General features: G+C 37.0%; 1 protein-coding gene across 1 annotated transcript in view; it reads right to left on the bottom strand.

The window, feature by feature from the left end:
• The window catches only part of LOC145989056 (uncharacterized), a 158,405-nt gene extending 139,825 nt beyond the window's left edge, over positions 1-18,580 (bottom strand). The window contains exon 1 of the mRNA XM_083124354.1: positions 18,483-18,580. Coding sequence (XP_082980480.1) covers positions 18,483-18,563 — 81 coding nt within the window. The 5' untranslated portion in view covers positions 18,564-18,580. The remainder of the gene's footprint in view (positions 1-18,482) is intronic.
• Positions 18,581-22,487: the final 3,907 nt, after the last annotated feature.

Raw genomic sequence — 22,487 nt, forward strand, 5'->3', positions numbered from 1 at the left:
GAGTAAATGGCAAAATTCCTTGAGGAATTTGCTTCAGCAGCATTGGTTGAATGTGTAAGGTTTTCGTCAGTGGCGTGCCGTGCCCGGGATTTTCGAAAAGAAGGGGTACGTGTACTTTTGTTAGTCAGCCTACATTTTGCCATATTTTTCTCCTTTAGTTTTTTTTTATTATTTTTTCTTTTTTTAGGAATACTGGGTCAAAGAGAGGGTTTTATCCACCTCCAACACCTCTTGGGCACGCCACCGGTTTCGTGCACAAACTATCTGACGCTGTTCCTCGTTTTAATGGTTTCAGATTTCAAGCCCTTTTATCTTAAAATTTTGGTCTAGTTCGAATATTGATTTGCATTGAGTGTTAAGTAACTATTAAAAGCAGTACTTTCCTGTTCAATGAAAACCTGAGAAAGCACCGATATGATTGGTTGTACGAAATTATGCTGTTCTTGGCCGGAAGACACTGGGTGAAAAAGAGGTGGTAAGTACACTAAACAATCTAATATTAATATGCTGACAATTATTGTCCTACATATATTTAAATGTATTTATTCTGAAAAGTTTCAAACATTCCTTCAGGTACGATGGTGACCACTTTACCCTTATGTGTTGTGTAGAGTGGGATACGTAAGAAGTACCACGCAAATTGTCAGTCACCATTTTTATTCACTTTCTTTTACTCAATGTCAGGTCCAAGAAGCATGTACAAGCTTTAAATTTCGCTGAAACCCATTCAAAATAAACAGAGGTGCGCGTTGATCGAGACTATTGATGCAAGTGCGCATGCGCTGACTGGACGAGTCCAGTGACAAGATAGGGATGACAGCTGCAAATGGAGCGATACGGGAACCAGGTTCCGTGAAAATCGTATGCTGCTGAAGCAGCATTGATGTTTCACACACACAACCATCGCAAATCACAAACACAACAATGCGAGCGATAATAAACAATACAACTGAGCGCATACAAACGAAACACTTGTCTGAAACCTACAACATTGTTTCGTTCATGTTACTGCCTACCTTCCCTATAGTGAGTAGATTCGTCCTCTCAAGCTAGTCTCGTCTTCCTCTGTCGGACAATATCGCCCATTACTTGGGACACATAAAGCTGAAATGCTCCATAACCCTAAATGCGACGTAGAAACCAATGCCTACTTTCTACCATCAAAGGAATACACATATAAAGTTGCCGACTCTTCGTAACACGATGGAGAACTTTCACTGCACCGGGTTAAGAGCATCGCAGTATTAAAATGTGGGTCTGTAAGGTTATGGACAATCCTTTGAAGACACACTCTTAAACTTAGTGTCTAATGGATTCCAGGATGCATTTTTCCATTTGCGAAACTTGTGCAAAAGGAGAAGGTGCTTGTATTAAAATAAAAGAAACCAGAATAAAATAATATGGGTAAAGGGTGTCGGGAAAAATGCGCCCGGGAAAATTGAGCTCTCGCAATAAAAGTGGGAAAAATGCGCCCTCCCAAGAGTAACCACAGTGAATAGTGGGGAAAATGCGCCCAGCACACACGACCTTCACCAATATGATAATAGGTTGATTAAAACAACCTTGACGTAGCTTCCCCTCACATTTAACACAGGTTTGGGACTGTCAGGAAAGATATTTTTTTTTTCAAAAAAAGTACAGTAAAAATACTCTCTTTTCTGGCGTGTTTAGAAGTTGGAGATGATGTCCTTCGTCATACTTTTTTTTTTTACTTTTGTAATTTTTATTTAATATGTTGTAATTTTTATTTTATTTGATTAAAGTTTTTATTTACATTTGTATTTCCATTTCTTGTGACCTCCGTTGACGATCTTTTCCTCCATTTTTTGGATGTACGCCAGACTTCTCAGGCACTTGGTAAGGTCCTTGGGTGTGCTTGTTTTGTAAGTATGTAAAATTTTGTAAATCTGTTCATCCTCTTCGTTCCTTCCAAACCGATGCTAGCCCTGTCATATTTGTATCCACTGTATTCCGCTTCCTGATTCAGCGTCTTCAGAAGGGTGTAGAATTTGGGATGAAGTCAAACTTTCTCCTGCAACTTATTGTTCAACCCTTCGACAGCATTGTTCGTTCGGTGCTTTGCATCTCCACAGTGCCACACATCAACTGGCGTACTATGGATTAGGAGCCACCAATCTTCAACGTCCTCGCGGGGGATCATTACCAGACCACTGCACATGCGGACATGAAGCCTTACTTCTTCGTCATTCTTGTAGTCCGGTACCAATCCAACGTCTTGAACTTTGCGCCACAGACACTGATTAACGATGTTCTGTCTGGAATTCGGTCTCGACGATCTCCTTGTGCCTGCCTCCTCACATAGTTCATGCTGCGTTTGAAGCTGGAGTACACAGGAACTTCCGCCACGAGGTCGAATCCTTGATTAAACAAGGGACCCATTTCTTTCTGGTAGAGCTTAGACATAGATTCGTCACCTTCTCTTGCTCGCTTCTTAGCTGCCACTCGCTTAATTGTGTGCTGGGCGCATTTTTTCCACTTTCTAATGTGGTTACTCTTGGGAGGGCGCATTTTTCCCACTTTTATTGCGAGAGCGCATTTTTCCCGGGCGCATTTTTCCCTGATTCGGGTAAAGAGACGAAAATATAGAAAAAGAAAGACAGAGATAATAAAGTAGATTAGTGTAGAAATGAAAATGAAAGAAGACGAAGAAACATAGAAATTAGAATGCAGGAGAATAGAAAGCTGGTTGAGAAATAGGGATATCAAGAAAGAAGACAGGGGTATACAAAGTTAATATGAAAGAAGAGAGAAGAATATAGAAATGAGAATGTAAGAAGAGAGGAGGAAATATATACGAGAATTATAGAAGAGAAGAAGAATAGGAAGGAAAATGAAAGTAGAAAGAGGAAGATAAGAATGAGAATGGAATAAGAGAGGGGAATATGGAAATGAGGACGAAAGAAGAGAGGGGAAGAATGGGAGAAAATAGAGGAATATAGTCATGAGAATGGAAGAAGAGATAGGAATGAGAATGTAAGAAGAGAGGAGAGAATAGGAATGAGAATGGAAGAAGAGAGGAACAATCAAAATGAGAATGAAAGAAGAGAGACAGAATATAGGAATTTGAATGGAAGAAGAGAGGCGAATATAGAAATGTGGAGGAAAGTAGAGAGTGGAAGAATAGGAATGAGAATGGGAGAAGAGAAAGGAATATAGTCATGAGAATGGAAGAAGAGATAGGAATGAGAATGTAAGAAGATTGAGGAATATATCAATGAGAATGAAAGAAGAGAGATGAGAATAAGAATGAGACTGAACGGAGAGAGGATATAATAGGAATGGGAATTAAAGAAGGGAGAGTTCAATGTGGAAATGAGAATAATGTGTGTTTTGTAGGTTCTAATAACAAAGAGTTCCATTTTCAATCTTGTGATTTGTTGTTTTATAAGTATATACGGAGCTCAAAGCTATAATTACACTGAACTCAATAAATTGCAAATCGAAAAGCACAAATAAACATGTGCAATGCACCACATTGCAAAATGTCTATATAACTCCTTCCTTGTTGCACCTCGTTTCTCTGGGAATCTAGTCAGAGATCAAACGCAAAGAAGCATAATACATTTCATGAGCCACCACACTCTTCCCTTTCGGGCAAAAAACTTCATCTATTGGATACACAAAAGCGTCCGACAGTTTCCCTATTCTAGTCGACCTTCTAATATTGTAATTTTAGGAATCTCTTGGGAAGTAGGTGCTGGATAAAACTTCTTGGTCAAAGAACATCACTTCGGTATCATCAATATTTTTAGCAGACTTGTAATCCGATTTTGTTCTTACCGAACCAGGATCCCTATAATTACTAGGAAGTCTCATCAAGAGACAAGTACTCACATATCTAATGTGCTTCTGTATGTCACCCTGGAAATTTTACTTCCTTTACGTATAAGTAATTTTGCTTCCATAGACCTTGGAAGTTCTCACTTATTACATAATAGTAATGTTTCCGATATCAGTAGAGATGCACAGCTCTTAAAATAAACAGCATTGTCTTGGAACCGACTATCTGCATTCGAAGACGTTTCTTTTGTTTTACTTAAAGAGGTAATGACCATTAGCGTAAATGAGATTTGTGGAACGGCAAGGCGTATTATGTAACCTGACTAATAGTGAGTCTAGATAACTTACTACTTTAAGCATAATTAAATTCTTAATTGTCTGTACAGCACGTTCTGCCAATCCACTACATTGCAAAACATAAGATGGAAAATACAATAATTCTATATTACGGTCCGTACAATATGAATATTCGTACAAAAGTCACGACTGACAAGGTGGTCAATTATCAGTAACCATTGTAAACGGTATGTCAAAATAACCGGAACATTCTCAACATGTTGCTAAATGTGTAAAATCTATGAACGCAACGTACCAAGATTGCATCTACTTTGAATACGAAATAGCCAGAACTTTCAAACCTGCTAAATAAAAATAATCCGTGTGAATTCAATCAAATGCTTTGTACGCTGTGGTGTGGAGTCAAAGATCTCTGCAGCTTATGTGTTATTGATAACGAGCAATGTACAGTACAGTCAGATTGGTTTGTAAAATGATCATTTTAAAATTAAGATCACGGATTTAAATACAAATAATGTTCATGAAAGTGTAGTCCCATCCGATTCCGAGACTTCAATGCTTCACGAAGAAACTTTTTGAGAAACCAGGACAATGACACCATTCCGGGACTGTCCCGGAAAATCCGGGACGTATAGGACATCTATATAATCATTCCAATCACATGCAACACAAATCTCCTGTCAAAATACAACCTCAACTATCCTATAACACGCAGCAATTCTGTTCCAACACATTGCAAAACTTTCTTTACCAACTTACCAACACATTTAACTAGCCACGCGTTAATCACCGAAATATTCAATGAAGGGAAATTTAGTTTGGCTTGCAACACTTTACCTACACATTACATACGCTCATAGATCACAAGATGTAGTTGGATTGAGAATGTTTGTTGTTATCAAATATTTCAAACCACTGATTAACTTGATAATTATATTCCTTCCACTAATAAACATTGTGGACATGGGTCAAAATTTGACTGAAAGTTAAAGGAAATCTCATATTACTTATAAATTCTACTAAAGAAATTAACATAGGCTACCACTAGATAATTTCTTAAAGTGTTCAAGCTAGTGGCATGTTAATTTCTTCAATGCAAAAAGTTAGTTAGATTAGGCCATATTCATTATATTTAAGCAATTAAATTTGATTAGCCTTTACGTAATGATAGAATAGAGAAACTGAATTTTCTGCGTGTCCCGAAATTTTTATTTTTCTCTGTGAGATTACAAGTTATTCCGTTGCACTAGTCGTGCAATCAAGGGGTTCCGGGTTCGATTCTCCACGGAGGAACATTTCTGTATTTGGGATCTAGCTTTATGTCCAATACAGATTAACTTTTATGTGGACTCAAATCTTCCCAAACTGTACTTTGACACGGGCCTCACTTATCGCACACCGTATTTAACACCGTCGTCTACTGACGTCACGATAAATGTTCTCGTTGTTAGAATAGGCATATTAACTTAGGACTCTTAACACAAATAATGCTTTTTTTGGCCAAGCCCTGAAAACTGCAGTGCATTTATGCTAAGAGAATTAAGCCTAACAGACCTAACTTAATGATGAAGACATTCCGCGCTGACGTCAGTGTTCAATGTTGTTGTGCTATAAGTGAGACTCCCTTTCGGACATTCCTTGTTTTCACATTTCAATTGCATTTTTACTCGTCCTTGTAGTTTCTGTGTCATTTGCACTTCGACCAGCGATTATTTTGTCTGGATTACGAGAAAACTTTCATGCGTGAAAACTTATACGCAGAGACATTTCCTTGCGAATTTGCAAAGAAAGATTTGTATTCAGTATTGCTTGGGTGTTTAAAGAAACGGAAATGTAACACGTATCCTTTCTGGAGTGCAATCCAGTGTTTTCTGTCCTGCTTTTAATGTAGCCAGTAATAAGTTCACATTCATTATAATATTTAAATGTTGTAGTAAAATTGCCTCATACATGGAGTAAATTTACATTCTTTTTTATTGTCTTTCAAATAATGTATTTTACAAAATGAACTTGACTCACACTATTCCGCGTGTCGCCTTTGATATTCTCCTTGTTAACCTGTGTGCCATTTTAAATAAATAGGGCCTTACCGATAACGTAGTGAGTAGTGATATTGTCATCTCCTTGTAATCAAGGACTCTGAGTTCGATACGCGGTGACGGTACATACTGCTTCGGATGACACTTTAAACTATAGGTCAATTCCCGATTAGCCTACTTATCGGTGCATAAAATTAATTTAAGGTAATCCTCAAACTTATACGTCATTAACACAATTAATTACGCTGCTGCATAGAACTCTCTAGCCTTCTTGAACCCGAAGGTTCATGACTGCAACAACACAGGCCTTCCATCTTTCCCTATCCTGAGCAAGATCTATATACTCTTTTCCATCCCTACCAATTTCCTTTAGGTCCATCTCAACATTATCTCTCCATCTTCGTCTTGGTCTTGCTACTGGTCTCTTACCATCAGGTTTCCCAACAAGAATCCTGTAAACTCTTCTTTCCTCTCCCATTATTGCCACATGGCCTGCCCACCTAAGTTTTCTTCATTTAATCATGCTAATAATATCTGGACATGAATACAAATTATGTACTGCTAAATTATGTAACCTTCTCCACTCACCTGTCTCCTCATCTCTTTTAGGTACAAATATTTTTATAAGGATTTTATTTTCAAATACTCTTAACTTATGTTCCTCTTTCGGTGTAAGGGACCAAGTTTCGCATCCATATAATATTACAGGCAAAATTACTGTTTTGTATATTTTAACTTTTTGTTCCTTAGATATTAAACGAGAAGACAAAAGTAACATGCATTTCCTGGATTAAGCCTGCTTTTTATTTCCTCTTTAATATAATTTTCCTTTGTTAATATTACTCCTAAGTATTTGAATTTGGAAACTGGTTCAAACGAGTTGTTATCAATAATTAGATTTTGATTATTACCTAACACTTGGTTTCGGCCTGTAAGCATATATTTAGTTTTCTCTTTTGAAATTTTTTTAGCATTATTCTTAATTATATTTACATCATCCCAAAGTAAGTCTACATCATCTGCATATGCTAACAGCTGAGTCACACCGTTTAATTTAGTCCTTCGTTAGTTTCTTTTACCTTCCTAACAGCATATTCTAAGGCAAAATTAAAGAGCAATGGAGATAATGCATCTCCTTGTTTTAACCCATCATGAGTTGTAGATTTGTCAGACATATTAATATCCACACGAATTTTATTTTCTGTTTCACTGGTGCATAAAGATCGAAATTTTTATTCATATACGCTGCTCCATAGGGCTACATAAAATGTGACTTTCAAATATGATATACAGTGATATTGTGCTGAAACTATTACCATAAAATAACTTTTTACCATTTATGGAACAAAACAAATTACTGAAATTGGTGAAACAGAAAATTTTAATAGGAGAAGTTAATTTGTTGTCTGAATTCAAGAGACAAAAACTATTAGAGCAAAATTAGAGAATCAGAAATGCCTGACATCTGTATTTGATATCGTAACGTACACAGATAAATATTGAGTAATATTTGACATGAACTTTTGAACATGGGATGAATTGAAGTTTCTACACAAATTGTAACTGACATCTATGGCAGAGTGGGTAACGTAACGCAAAACAAGAAAGGTTCTAGGTTCGAATCCTCGGCAAGGCACTATGTTAGCTTATCTTTCAATTTGAAAGTTAGAAAACTTCAAAAAAATCTGTATGAACTATGTTACTTTGAGCTTTGTTTCTTAGCTTCACTTTATGCACAGCTATGCTAATCGAGATTGTCTAAAATGAGGTCCGAACCAATGTCTCCATCGGCTTTCGAATCCGGGACCTCTTTATTATTATGTTACGTGTCTTTCTGAGTATGCAAGTCTCCACACGAAAACATAAACATGCTGTAGCAAAGGTAATTTCCTCGAAAATATTATTACGCGGCGGACTGACAGTACACTATAAACGTTTATGCAGGTCGGTAAAGAGTTTAGAACACATGCAATTCACTGTAGCGAACTTCCGTTACATGTAAAAACATCGTTCACATCTGTGTTTTCCGAGAAAGGGTTAAATCATGCATTAAGCAACATGTTACGGTTTTTCTACCCCGCAAACTAAACCGTCTTGGGAAAATTCTGAGGAAATTTCACAGCAGTATTCTCCTTGCTGAGTGTACTCGGCATGTTTGTCGTCTCACGGTAGATTCAAAGCTGGCGCTTTAGTCATTATGAAGTGATTGCTTTTTGCACGGAAACAAGCAATTAATTAATGAGTAGCCAAGGCTTCTCATTTAAAAAGAGGTTTATGAGTGTCTGTGCCTGATGACCTACGTGAAATGTAAACATACAATGTATTGCAAAGGAAAACTTTGGTACGAAATGTTGGTTTACAGACTAGATCGATCCGGCTATTTCTGTTTTCAATGTCTATTTTCAGTTACGTCGCTTTTCCGCCTCTTTGGTTAATCGCGAAGATGAGGATGAGTCATGAACTGGCAATTGGACAAGCTCAATGCCTGATGAGGGTTCGAACTTGAGGCCTCCGACATCATAGTGCGTTACACATATCACTCCGCCACGGAGGTCTGAGTAAAAATGTATCATTGCTCATATCTCGTGAACTATTGCAGCTAGATGAATTTAGGTTGTTTGTAATAAGAGATATATTAAGTGTAATGTTGTTATTATTATCAATTCAGAAAAGTTCCGGGTTCGACTCTTGGTTAGGACATACTATTTTTGAAACGCAACTTTGTTTCAGTTACCCTTGCTTGAAAAAGTAACTGGAAGTTACTTTTAGATATTTCGTATATGATGCACAAAAGGACTGTTCTTTCGTTGCTGATAAACATCTCAAAGTTAACATTAAATTATATTAAACCTGGTATATCTAATTACGAAAATTCAAAGTGAACCCGTCAAAGAATTACGTCACGTGAAACATTTATTCACCTTTAATGAAAAACTTTAGCAAACTATACTTTGTCACACCTACGCGTAACTTAGCAGTTCGACATGGGTCATGACGTCATGTCTTGTTATGCCAGTAGATGACGCAAAGTGGTTATTTTTTATATATAGACATTTCCAGTGGAGCAGAAGCCCTTTTAAACCGAAAATAAATAATAGTAAAACAGTAAATTAGTGTTCTAAAAAATCTAAACAAATGAAAATAAACCAAAACGTGACAAAACAATACCAGGATAAAGACAGCTGCCTTTCACGATAGCATTACGTCTGCACAATTTCTTGTGTGTCGTTAAAGACGAATATGAGCTGAAAAAAAATGGACTTGTTGAACAAGAAAATGTGTACGAGTAAAAAAACCTGTAGATTTTCAGTTTGCATACAGAGATATTGATATTTTGAGACAAAAAAAGACCTATTAGTAGCAGCAGAGTTTGATTATAAATTAGAGAATTCTGGTATTAGTGTAGATGCCGAAGATATGTTATCATACTGGCTATAGTTATGTCTTAAGTGGTCTCAGAATAAGGTAATTAAGTGTTGTTCTGAGCTAAGGGAAGGGTCATTTGTATATTGACTAAAAGCCGAAGGAACGTAAAAAAATTAGAAAAATGTCTGTTAGTTTCCTTAGAGTATGGCAACATTGGATCCGGTTTCGGGAGAATTCTTACACTTTCGCCCAGGGCAAGAAACTATGATATGATATGATTTGCTTTATTTTACTTCGCCTTTTGTGCCACTTTTGGATAATTTACGAAGATGGGGATGGGTGATGATATGATGAAATTCATGAATGGACACTCACAAATATCCATGCCCAGGACAGGATTCGAACCCGGGACCCCTGGCGTCGTAGCGCGATCTGATAACCACTCCGCCACAGGGGCCGGGAGGACAAGAAACTGTAGAACAAACTGACCCAAGAGCTGCCAGCTACTAGAGCTACTAGACAGGATTGCAGTTGGCGCCTGCCCGCACTAACATTTTATGAGCGCCCTTCGATATTTTCTTCTTATGCCATGGCTTGTGATATTTGCATCCTACAAATTTTGAAATGAGAAACAAGGAAAACTGATTTTAAAAAAAATATATATCTTACCTATGGATTCGTTATGTGCATTTCTGATTTAAAAAAAACGTTCAGCATATTTAAGAATATTTCAGTTATATCTTAATGTTTAAAGCACATCTTTAAAGTTCTTACTTTACTTTGGGAAACAGAAAATTCCAGGAGAATATAAGTCTATAAAAGAAGAAAACAAGAGGTTAAGGACACTGTCGTCGATTTTTTTCGGAAGGTGCAGGAATTGTGAAACATAACTGCGTTGTAATCGGGATAATTTTAAGACGGAGATTCAGTTAACACTTGTTTCTCCCCGAGTTGTTTACTGTTTCCATTTGAAAATTTTTATTATCTTAACATTTTCTGGAGGAGCTGTAGCCCCATCAGGCTCCCCTCTGCGTACGCCAATGGTTAAGGATAATATTTTTTTAAAAAAAATACCGTGTGCACTATGTTGTCAGTAGAAAAAATTGTAATTTAATATTATTCAACTGTACTTCAAAAAATTACATCGTTATAATACTATACTCTGTCCCATCTGTCTGTGGAGCAAGGCTGCTCATAGCGTCAGAGAACCGGAGAGAATCTAGTGTCAGAGCGAAGCAGTACACGCTGCTCGAAGGCTGGTAACTGCAGTATCTCCCCTCCCCTTTCCATGTAATACCGTTCCTCTCATGTGTTCATTAGTGGAGCCCTCGCGCGTCACTTCTTGCGCAGAGACGTACTTGTTTTCGTTCGCCCGCTCCAGATATATATGTATTACATATTATTATTACATATTATTTATTCTAAGTAAAATTTACAAAATATTTAAAAAGCGCAACTGACATCTCAGAAATAAAATAATTAGAATTTTACTTTCTTAGCTAACAATGAAGAAAAAAATCGTCATTTTTTAAAAATTTTTTGTTATCCTCCTTTCCTTACCTCTGCCAAGTGTAAATTTCTCCATCCCATATATTTTTTGGTTCTATTTTCATTTTTTAAAAGCTTGATGCCCTCTTTTGCTTCTTCGGTCGAAGAACATACTCGGAATTCCGAGTTTTGCGTGTATGCACAGATCAGCCATAGTCTGTAATCAGATAAAATAAAGAAATTTCATTCCGAAAATAGCGTACAGAAGTTACAGAGCGGCCAAAAGGTGGCAGCACTATCTTAATGTTGAACATAGAGCGTTACAGGCTGAAAGTTTTCTCTATTCGTTAACGATCTGTCAGGTTTTCTGTGACTGCTGAAAACTAGGTAGTCAAGTTCGTACTGGAATGTGAGTTCTTGTCTTCGAGTTACTGTGATATTCTCAGATAGATTTCCCAAAGTATATCAGCATTTGATTCTCAAATAAGTAGAATTCTGATTCCGGTAATGTGAACTGATTCGAGTCATCTCCATTAGCATGTTTTTTTTGTTGTTTTTTTGCACAGAATAAAAGCTATTATTATACTGGCATGGATTGTAATAATTTAATTAACTGTGGTGGCGATATCAAGTGCGTAGATCTACTAACTTTTATAGTAGTTATATATGACGTATTGTTAAGTAAACCATGGCAATGACTAAATAAAAATTAGCGGTACGCAAAATTAATAAAAGTATCTTCAAAATCTCATTAACCCACCCGTTTCACCCCCCTCCAATGAGTAATATCTCGTAGACTATTTCGATACATTCTGCAACCGCTCTCCGTGGAGGAGTGGTTACCATAGAGCGCTACGACGCCAGTGGTCCAGGGTACGAATCCCGGCATTGGCGTTATTGTTCCGTGTGTCAGTTCATCAATTTCATCATATCCCTCATCCTCATTGTCGCCATTAGCCAAAATCAGCAGAAAAGCGACGCTAAATAATAAAAATCAAAATTTAAATCAAAATCGATATCATTGTGCACATCCAACTCTACCAGCGCATTGACGAATGTTCCTAATTCAATGTGGCCAGTACATCGTCAGAATGCTTGTCAATCGAACACGCCAAAATATAACCAAAACTGTAGCCAATACGATCGTAACCTATAATAAAATATTAAAAGCATACTTAGCATTAAAATAAATAATAACTAGCTACAGTTACCATTATTCAGTCACAAGTCAATTGTTACCTCAAACACTGAAGAAATAACCATTGTGGTATTGCAAGTGCATAATGATATGTTTCGTCATCATTGGCTACGTGAAGTCTTAGTATAACTTATATTTTTAGATGGTATAGGTAAAAACATAGTACAAATCGTTCAACAGAAGTTGGCCGGCTTTGGAAAATATGCCAGTCAGTCAATTGTTTCCGCGCAAAAAATGTTAAAGGTTAGGAGTAAGTACAAGGTTGAGTAACATTGGACTTTTTTGTTCCATGAGGACTTAACCTGCGATCAAAGTTCAGTGACCTTCTTCCCCAAATCGCACAGAAGTAGTTAGTTGTTAGAATCCAAAACTCGAACCAATCAGTTCCAAAGATTTGCTACATGTGGATCATCTACTTGAGTCCTGATTCCGAATCAACTCGTAGTCAAAACGAGCTAGACTTATACGGAGCCAATGCTACGACGCCAGGGGTCCCGGGTTCGAATCGCGGACTGGACCTGGTTTTTCATTGTGAGTGTCCCTTCATCAATTCCATCATGACATCATTCAGATGGAAGAAAAGCGAAGTAAAATGAACCAAATCAATAAATGAATCAATCTGTCGGTACCAAAAATCACTCAAATCAACCTCAAATTTGGGGTCTCGGCCCCAAAACAAAGAATCGCCTTAGACCTTAGGTCCCGCACTCTCTTGGACAATAGTTTATGGCAGGAAATCGTCGTCGAACAAAGCAGGCTTGCAGCTAGCAATTCCTTTATTATATAGTGCCTAAGCTTGTTTTAAATTGAGCTCTATCGCTGATAATAGATTTTCTTTCTTGTGTTCTAATTCGATCACATTTGAACAAGAAACGAATGCGAATAATATATTTAATAATATTATATAAATATTTCGGAAGCACAAGGCCTCTTATAGCGCGAGACCCACCCCTATCGGAGACGACCTGTACACTACACAAGCATATCCAATCAATTTATTTATTTACATGTGCCGTTCATTAATTTTTCACTAATTCGTATTATTTTCTCAGTTCTTCGCTGCAGGTGAAAATGGGAAATCGAAATAAAATTGCAGGTGTTATGGATTCATTAAAACACAGTAAAGTTGCTACAATATGCTGTATATTCTGTTTCAGCAGACAAGTATGGTAAGAGTAAAATTCATAATGCAATGCAGTAGTTCTCAAACTGTGGTACCCGTACCCTCAGGGGCATATGAACTACTTACTTGAAGGGGTACGCGATCAGCTCGGCAGAGAAATGTCGAGAACACCCATACGACAAATTTTTCCTACAGGTGCGTATTGCAGATTCCATAGCTTTAACACTCAACAGGAGAATAAGGCTGATTTTGTCACTGACACTCTTATCTTTGTTTCACATGTTTTGAAATAAAATACTCGTTCGAAGTCTATAATAGACTAAATTTGGAGCCGAATCTCCGCTTGAAAGTTTCAAGTGCACAACCAGACATCAAGAAACTGTGTCGGCATATCCTTCTTACTAGAAACTCTGAGTATTTACAATGAAAAGTCTAAAATGGTGCTTGACAGTTCGTTTACAAACTTATTCTTCTTCTTTACTTTTTTCAATAAATGTGGAAAAATATATGAAAATTAAAGTTAAGCACTTCATGGCATACATGACTTTCACATTTTTATTTTTGTAACCCCAAATAAAATAGTAAACGTAGGAATCTAATGTTTTTTTGTTTACCATCTTTCCACATACAGTCCGAATGTCATTTTGCTCTATTGCAGATAGACGCCTCCTAACTAACTAACTCTCTAGCCTTCTTAAACCCGAAGGTTCATGGCTGCAGCAACACAGGCCTTCCATCTGTCCCTATCTTGAGCAAGATCTATATACTCTTTTCCATCCCTACCGATTTCCCTTAGGTCCATCTCGACGTTGTCCCTCCATCTTCGTCTTGGCCTTCCTACTGGTCTCTTACCATCAGGTTTCCCAACAAGAATCCTGAAAACTCCTCTTTCCTCTCCCATTCGTGCCACATGGCCTGCCCACCTAAGTCTTCTTGATTTAATTATTCTAATAATGTCTGGACATGAATACAAATTATGTAGTTCTAAATTATGTAACCTTCTCCACTCACCTGTCTCCTCATCCCTTTTAGGTCCAAATATTTTCCTAAGGATCCTATTTTCAAATACTCTCAATTTATGTTCCTCTTTCAATGTAAGGGACCAAGTTTCACACCCATATAATACTACAGGCAAAATTACGGTTTTGTATATTTTAACTTTTAGATTCTTAGATATTAAACGAGAAGACAAAAGTTTATGAAGAGAGAAGTAACGTGCATTTCCTGAATTAAGCCTACTTTTTATTTCCTCTTTAATATAATTTTCATTTGTTAATATTACTCCTAAGTATTTGAATTTGGAAACTGTTTCAAACGAGTTGTTATCAATAATTAGATTTTGATTATTACCTAACACTTGGTTTCGGCCTGTAAGCATATATTTAGTTTTCTCTTTGTTAACTTCCAAACCTATCTCTTTAGCAGTTTTGAAAAATATTTTAGCATTATTCTTAATTGTATTCACATCATCCCCCAGTAAGTCTACATCATCTGCATATGCTAACAACTGAGTCACACCATTTAATTTTAGTCCTTCTTTAGTTTCGTTTACCTTCCTAACAGCAAATTCTAAGGCAAAATTAAAGAGCAATGGAGATAATGCATCTCCTTGTTTTAACCCATCATGAATTGTAAATTTGTCAGACATATTAATACCCACACGAATTTTACTTTCTGTTTCACTGGTGCATATTTTTATCATACTAACAAGCTTCTTAGGTATTCCAAACTCTACTAATATATTATATAATTTATCTCTTTTGACCGAATCATATGCTTTTTTGAAATCAATGAATAGCTGATGGACATTTTGATTATATTCCCACTTTTTTTCAAGTGTCTGTCTGATGTGAAAAATTTGATCTGTAGTTGATCTGTTGCGTTTAAATCCACATTGATAATCACCTATAATTTCATTAGCATATGGGGTTAGTCTTGTTAAAAGAATGTTAGATAATATTTTATATGTTGTTGAGAGTAGAGAAATTCCACGGTAATTATTGCAGTTCATTTTATCACCTTTTTTAAACACAGGAACAATTATGGATTCTTTCCACTGTTGAGGGATTTCTTCTTTATTCCATATTAAACAAATTAATTTATGAATTTGACAAATTAATGAATTTCCACCATATTTAATTAACTCAGCTGGTATTAAATCATTGCCAGGTGCTTTGTTATTCTTTAGCCTTTTAATAGCATCTTTAACTTCAGTCAAGTTAGGTTCTGGGACTAAAGGTTCTGCTGTGTGTACTTCATTCACTTCTGATTTATCTCCTACATGGACATTTAAAAGGTCATTAAAGTAGTTCTTCCATCTATTTAGAATATCGCTTGGGTCAGCTAGAAAATCACCGTCTTTATCTTTTATCAAGTTTACTTTAGGTTGCCACCCCTTTCTAAACTCATTTACACCTTTATATAAATCTCTGATATTTTTATTTTTGCTGTTTGTTTCAATTTCGTTAATTTTGCATTTCAAGTAATCTCTTTTTTTACTTCTAAACGTGCGGTTAACTTCTCGCTTTATTCTATTATAATTGTTTAGATTTGTATCATCAGAGTTATTTAACCACCTAAGTCTAGCCTGATTTCTTATTTCTATTAGATTATGACATTCATTATCAAACCATGGCTTACTTTTTCTCGGTTTATGGTATCCTATACTTTCTTTAGCTGCTGATTCTATTGCATTACGTATGTGCTCCCAATTCTTATTTACGTCTGTTTCATTTATATTTTCATCATCATTTAAATCCTGCAAAACATCAAATCTATTTGACAGTTTAATTTGGTAATCTTTCTTAATTCTTTCATCAGTAAACTTTCCTGTATCAAATTTTAGAACTTTTAGATTTTGTTGCTTATGATTTATCACTGAGAGTCTTTCTCTTAATTTAGCAATTACTAAATAATGGTCATTGGCACAGTCAGCACCTCTATGTGTACGAACGTCAATTATACTAGTATGCCTTCTCTTATCAATGAAAATATGATCTATCTGATTATGAGTTTTACCATCTGGAGAAGACCAGGTATATTTATGGATATCTTTATGTTTAAAAGTGGTACTTTTCACAATTAAATTCTTTGAGGTTGCAAAAGTAATCAATCTTATACCATTATCATTACTTAATTCATGAAGACTTTCTTTACCAATCGTGGGTTTAAATGTCTCTTCTTTGCCAATCTGTGCATTACAGTCACCTAACAGAATTTTCATATCATACTGAGAAAATTTATCATCTTTAGTATTATCATCTTTATCTTCCGTTGGTGCATGTATGTTTATTAAAATAATTTTACACCACCTACCCTGTAAAACTGCATATGATATCCTATCATTAATAAATTCTATTGTTTTAAGAGCCGAGATAATTCTATTATTTATGAAAAAGCCTGTTCCAAAATTATGATTTTCAGTACCACCATAGAAAAAAGTATAATTTTTAGTTTTACAATTCCCTTCTCCTGGCCACCTAACTTCCTGGACAGCTACTACATCTAATTTATACTTGACTATCTCATTAACTGTACACTGAAATGCCCCAGGCCGGTAAAGGCTCAGAACATTCCAGGTGCCTAATTTAATATTTTTCTTATTCCTAACGTAGATCTTATCCTTAGTCCAGGGACCTCCCAAAGTAGTCCCCACCCGGAGATCCGAACGGGGGACTATTTTACCTCCGGAATATTTTACCTTGGGAACATCCATGGCCTTATATTGCTGATTCTTGACATGGCTTTTTACAGTGCAGAGTTGTCAGCTCTACGCCTAACCCCCAATATGAATGGAGGAACTACTACACAAGACATTTGCATATATATTGAATAATAATCTAAATTTTCATATCAAATGAAATCACATCAAATAAATATCTACAGAAAAAACAAAACCACAAATTTGCAAAAGAGCAAAATCAAAATACTTTGATAGAGATTACTTCTGCTGATAGAATCAAACATAGAGAGAGATAGACGCCTCCACATATAATAAACACCCCACCAATAAAGCAGCCAAAAAAACAACAACCCAAAATTCACTATTCGGTGGGGATACAATAGACGCTTAGTTACGACTAAAGGGTACAATGAGGAAAAGGTTTGAGAACCACTGCAATACACGATGCAAGGTTGGCTCTAAGTCTTACAATGGCATTTCTCTTGACTGTACATACAGATGCTGCATGTAATGCTGTAGTCAAAAGGGAATTAAAAAGACTTTTGGGCGAGAAGATTGACCCACTTCACCCCCATTCACATTCTATAAAAATTCCGCCCAGGATTCCAGTAATTTTTTAGTTTCTGTACAGAGATCTTACATCTGAAAAGAGATTGACGTCAACAAATGCAACGCCAGTGGATTGCAGCTACCGAAATCGAACTAGGGACACAAGCCTTCTAGAAAGGGCCTGAGGTATAGAATATAGACGGGGCCTATAATTTTCACTTTAGTGAATTTACATTGATTCACATAAAATGGTATTTTCACTTCATTATTTCATTCTATAACTACCTACCCCCGTGGCGGAAGGGTTAGAACAGCGCGCTGCAGGCGTCCCGACTTCGATTCCCTGCCTGGGCATGGGTGTTTATTGTGAGTGTCCCTTGATCAATTTCATCATATCATCACTCATCCCAATCTTCGCGATTAGCCAAAAGAGGCAGAAAAGCGAAGTAAAATAAACCAATGCGTTCACCGCGCGCTACATTATCAGAGGTCCCGGGTTCGAATCGCGGCCTGGGCATGGGTGTTTGTGAGTGCCCCTTCATGGGTTTCATCATTCATCCTCATCTTTGCGATTGAGAAAAAATAAAGTGGGGAACCGCAAGAGATGCCCTCCTCCACCCGCATACATTCGGAGATATGTGGTATGTTCCGCTGTCTTAAATTATACCGGAACGTCAGTTACGCGAAATATTTGCCGAATTCCCCTGTTTATCTTTGTTCTTTATTATTTATTTGTAACTATTTTTCTTTTACATATAGGTATATCATACCAGAAAATGGACCAATGATTATTCGGAGACCAGCATAGTGTAGGTATGGTGAAAATGTTATTGTGTTAGATCAACAATTATTGATTTTATGATCTTGAATTTCTTCGCGATTACCTTAATCGGCAGAAAAGCGAAGTGAAATAACCAAATCGAATAATGAACCACCTACCTTCTCAGCGTATCCTGCGGGAGTGGCCGCCACCAGGAACAGAACACAGGACAGCCTGAAAGAGAACACACTGAGGCACATGTCGACGGCGCGGCACAATCAGTCACACTGAGGCAGGCCCTCGACTTCCAGGGAGGGGCGGCAGCGAGGCGGCGACTTTCACCGTCGGAGTCTCCGAAGGCGAGACAATGGCCCCGCCGGATGGATGCACCAGGAAGTTCTCGTGATGCCGAGGCGAGTTTGGCTGATGGTTCTTCACGGACGGAGAATCTTCAGATGACGAGCAGCGGAGGAAAAATGTAATTGCTCTTTTGGGCAGGTCATTATGCTCTTCATGGTTGCCATGAACAGAATTTTGTTTTTTTTCCAGGTCACCAATATGCAACGGGCAAAACATATATGCTATGATCCAGACCCGTAGCCTGGCAGAGGCCAGGTGGGGGAGCTTACCTGGCACTGGCGCCAGCCCCCCTTGACATTAGGTAAAACTATTTTGTATTCTAATTTCTTTGAGATGGACAGTGAAAATGTAGACAGCATATATTATTTCGTTCACAACTTTGCGAGGGATAAACTCACAGAACATGAACAGCAGCTATTGCATTTGTTCATCTTGTTTGTGAGCAGAAGTCTGCCCCCTGTTTGAGCCTCTCGTTTGACAGATATCTGTGACTTTAACGTCGTCATCCACATTCCTTCTATAGCTGCGTCAAATGTCAACAGATCCAAAGTTTTGGGAACGAGGGAGAGTATTGTTTCTGCCGGGGTACGGTAGGCACTATGATTGAAGTGAATATTGTACATTTGTACTGGTATGATATAAATATCTGTATCATCAAAAATAATATGGAGCAGCAGTCAAATTAACACTTCAATAGATGTTTTAGAAGATATAGAAATAAATTATAGTATTTGCATGGTATTTCTAAATTTTATGTTTTACATTAACTTAATGACCGCCGACACTCATAATTTACCTTCATTTCATAGCTTAAAATTTTGAAAAATGAACTTGGTTTACAAAGCCCCCCTTATAACCCGTGAGCCCCCATGGAGATCAATTCTAGCTACGGGCCTGCTATAATCCCTTATTCATCAGATGCAAAAAATCTACGCGTCATTTTCGATTAACACATTAACTGGGACTTTCATATGTGCTAAGATCCATCTACAGTTTTAAAGAATGTACAGAAACAGAGATTAAAATGAGACACTACTGCAATAACTGATCGTTCCTATACTAGACTACTGCGACGTAATTTACGGACCAAATCTATCCTTTCGAAACAAAACCAAAATTCACTAAGTCCAGAATATTCTTCCAACTCTAAGCACAAACAAAATATTGAACATGGCCAGACGCCGAAAATTACATCTGTGTTGCTATATTCAGTTTTTTGCAGGTCTGTTTGTGGGCCGTGTGTGGAGTCGCGTTGTCATGAAGCAGAGCGAACATTATTGCCATTAATTACACTTGTTTCGCCCATTAAAACAGAATCACAGATCGCACATTTCTTATCAACAGACACATTAAGACCAGGATATACCCACGTCGTAAAGATACTTGCTTGTACGTACACTAAATGCATATTAAACAGGGACTATTTCCTACCCAGAGAATCACATACGGCGGTTCTTCAAAATAACAATTTATTTTTAAAACAGTACAGATAATAAGCGAAAGACAAACTATGTGTACCCAATTAACTATTTCTACAAATCAAATACTAATGTCTCAACAGATCTCAAAGCAAACAAGCTTCTCGCAAAACTCATATTGAAACATTGCAAGTGCTATCTTGGAACGGTTTTATTTTTGCGATTTCGAAGAACAACTACATCTATATTTTACTACGGAACGTACATTAAACCCTGTGTATAAAAATCTAATGACGTCAAATCCGACGAAACCTGCTTTCCGCTGCTTGAACACTAGATAACCAATACAAAAAAAAAACAGGAATTCAATTAATCCTGAAGAATTGTCACATAATTATTCCCTTTGAAAGAATGCGAAACTCACCGTTCTGAGGAAGATGACGCATGGAGATTGAGATCCAGTCATTATCCAGTGGAGCAACATGTTTTACTACATCTTCCTCCGTAAAGTGTTCAATAATGTCATTGTTATTCATGCAGGGTCACGGATTCGAATCCCTTCCTGGGCATGGAGTGTCCCTTCAGCAATGTCATCATATCATTACTCATCCTCATCGTCGCGATTAGCCAAAAGTGGCAGAAAAGCGATTCTAAAAAACAAAAATCAAATTATCCGTAATCTAATTCTTACACATTCATCATTAGTGGAATCAAAGGTTTGTTCAGACTTTCGATTAAAAGGGTGTGGAGGTAAGGCTAGAGGCAAAATGACAAAACATGAAAAATTTGTGGATAATTTTAGTGGACTGATTACATGGTTTCAAAGATTGTTGATTGAGTTGATTAAATTATTGAATAGGACGGACCATCAACAACAAAAATGTGTAAACAGTGAAGTTTTATGAATAACAACACACATAGCACTAAAATTAATTACTTTTTAAAAACTAATTATTTTAACCACTTTAGTAACACCGCACAATGACGACCTCGTTAACAAGGATTCTGAGTTCGAACACCAGCTTATACCGTGTTTGTTAGAACCTGTCCCGTTTCCCGCGCTAGCAATCGCTAGACTGTTTCGGAGCCAATGAGAAACTAGAAAAATATCGTCTGCTGGGCAGCGAGGAGCGAATGGAAGGCAGAAGTAAGGCGTTTACGTAGACGCTGTTGCCACATTGCGGTCTAACTCACGTGTTTTGTTTGTGTCTTGTTGAAGAAGCTTGTTTTGTAAGCGTGGTGCTGATTAGTGTCCGTTTTAAAATATCCAGGATGGAATTTATTCTGGTGATATTTGATTGTGTCCTTTTTGTGTTTAATGTCATCTTAGCTGGAACATTCAGGAAGGACAATTGTGTATATTTATGCATTTTCTAGTATTTGATTCACAACCTTGCTTCGGCTTTCCCCAGCACAGGGTTCACGCGGTCTGCAGCGGCAATGCTGCTTGGTTTCTGCTAGAAAAGCCAGCGATCAGCAAGCGCGGTTGTAACAAACGCGGTATAGTCACGACTGTTTCTTTGTCAAACATTATTAAATTTCATTTAATCATTCTTATGCCGAATTTAGCCCAAGTGACATAAGAGTGACGTAAAGAAAAGATTATAAAATGTAAACGTCTGGTATATTATAAATATACCAAGTCACATTGAAGTTTATATTAGGAAAGTACCACGTGGTCAAATGTCATTAATTTTTTGCCTTCTCAAAAAGGTTTGGTCCCATATAGATCGATGTCATATATATTGTTATTTTTAAAATTATTGGAAAACTGTTACTATTGTATTCCTGTTAAAGCACCTACTACTTGAACAAGCTACTTAATATGAATTATCTTAGCATTAATTGTAAATATTTAATAATTAGGCAAGTTTGCTCGCCTAACGAAATTTGCTACAATTGAAGATTAGGCTAAATGTTATACAGCGTGTTCCGTTCAAACCTCCCACATTTCAATTCATTGCTAAAAGGTTATGAAACATAATGGAATGCGAGTGGTACTAGACGAAAGAGAAACTCAAATTTTATTGCATGACCTCGAAGTTCACCGTTGTGTCACTATGTAGCGCCACAATCGCATAAAGCACAATGGCGACTCCGCAGCAGCGCGCACAATCTGTATTCTGGTATGCAGAGACCAAATCAATCATTACAGTGCAAAGAAATTACCGGAGACAATATGGAGGTGAAGCACCTGATGAAAAACCATTAAGGCATGCTGTGCGAAGTTTTTGGCGACTGGAAGTGTTAATAAAGAATCCGGAGGTTCTCAGATTGGTGCACAGGTGTATTAGAGTTCAGTGTATTGGTGTATTCGTGTTTAGTGCTTCATGCATTAAATTCTTCTTTTTCGTCTAGTACCACTCGCATTCCATTATGTTTCATAATTTTTAGCAATGATGAATT

The sequence above is a fragment of the Lepisma saccharinum genome, chromosome 6, assembly GCF_977018435.1.
Source record: "Lepisma saccharinum chromosome 6, izLepSacc3.1, whole genome shotgun sequence".
Lineage (NCBI taxonomy): Eukaryota > Metazoa > Arthropoda > Insecta > Zygentoma > Lepismatidae > Lepisma > Lepisma saccharinum.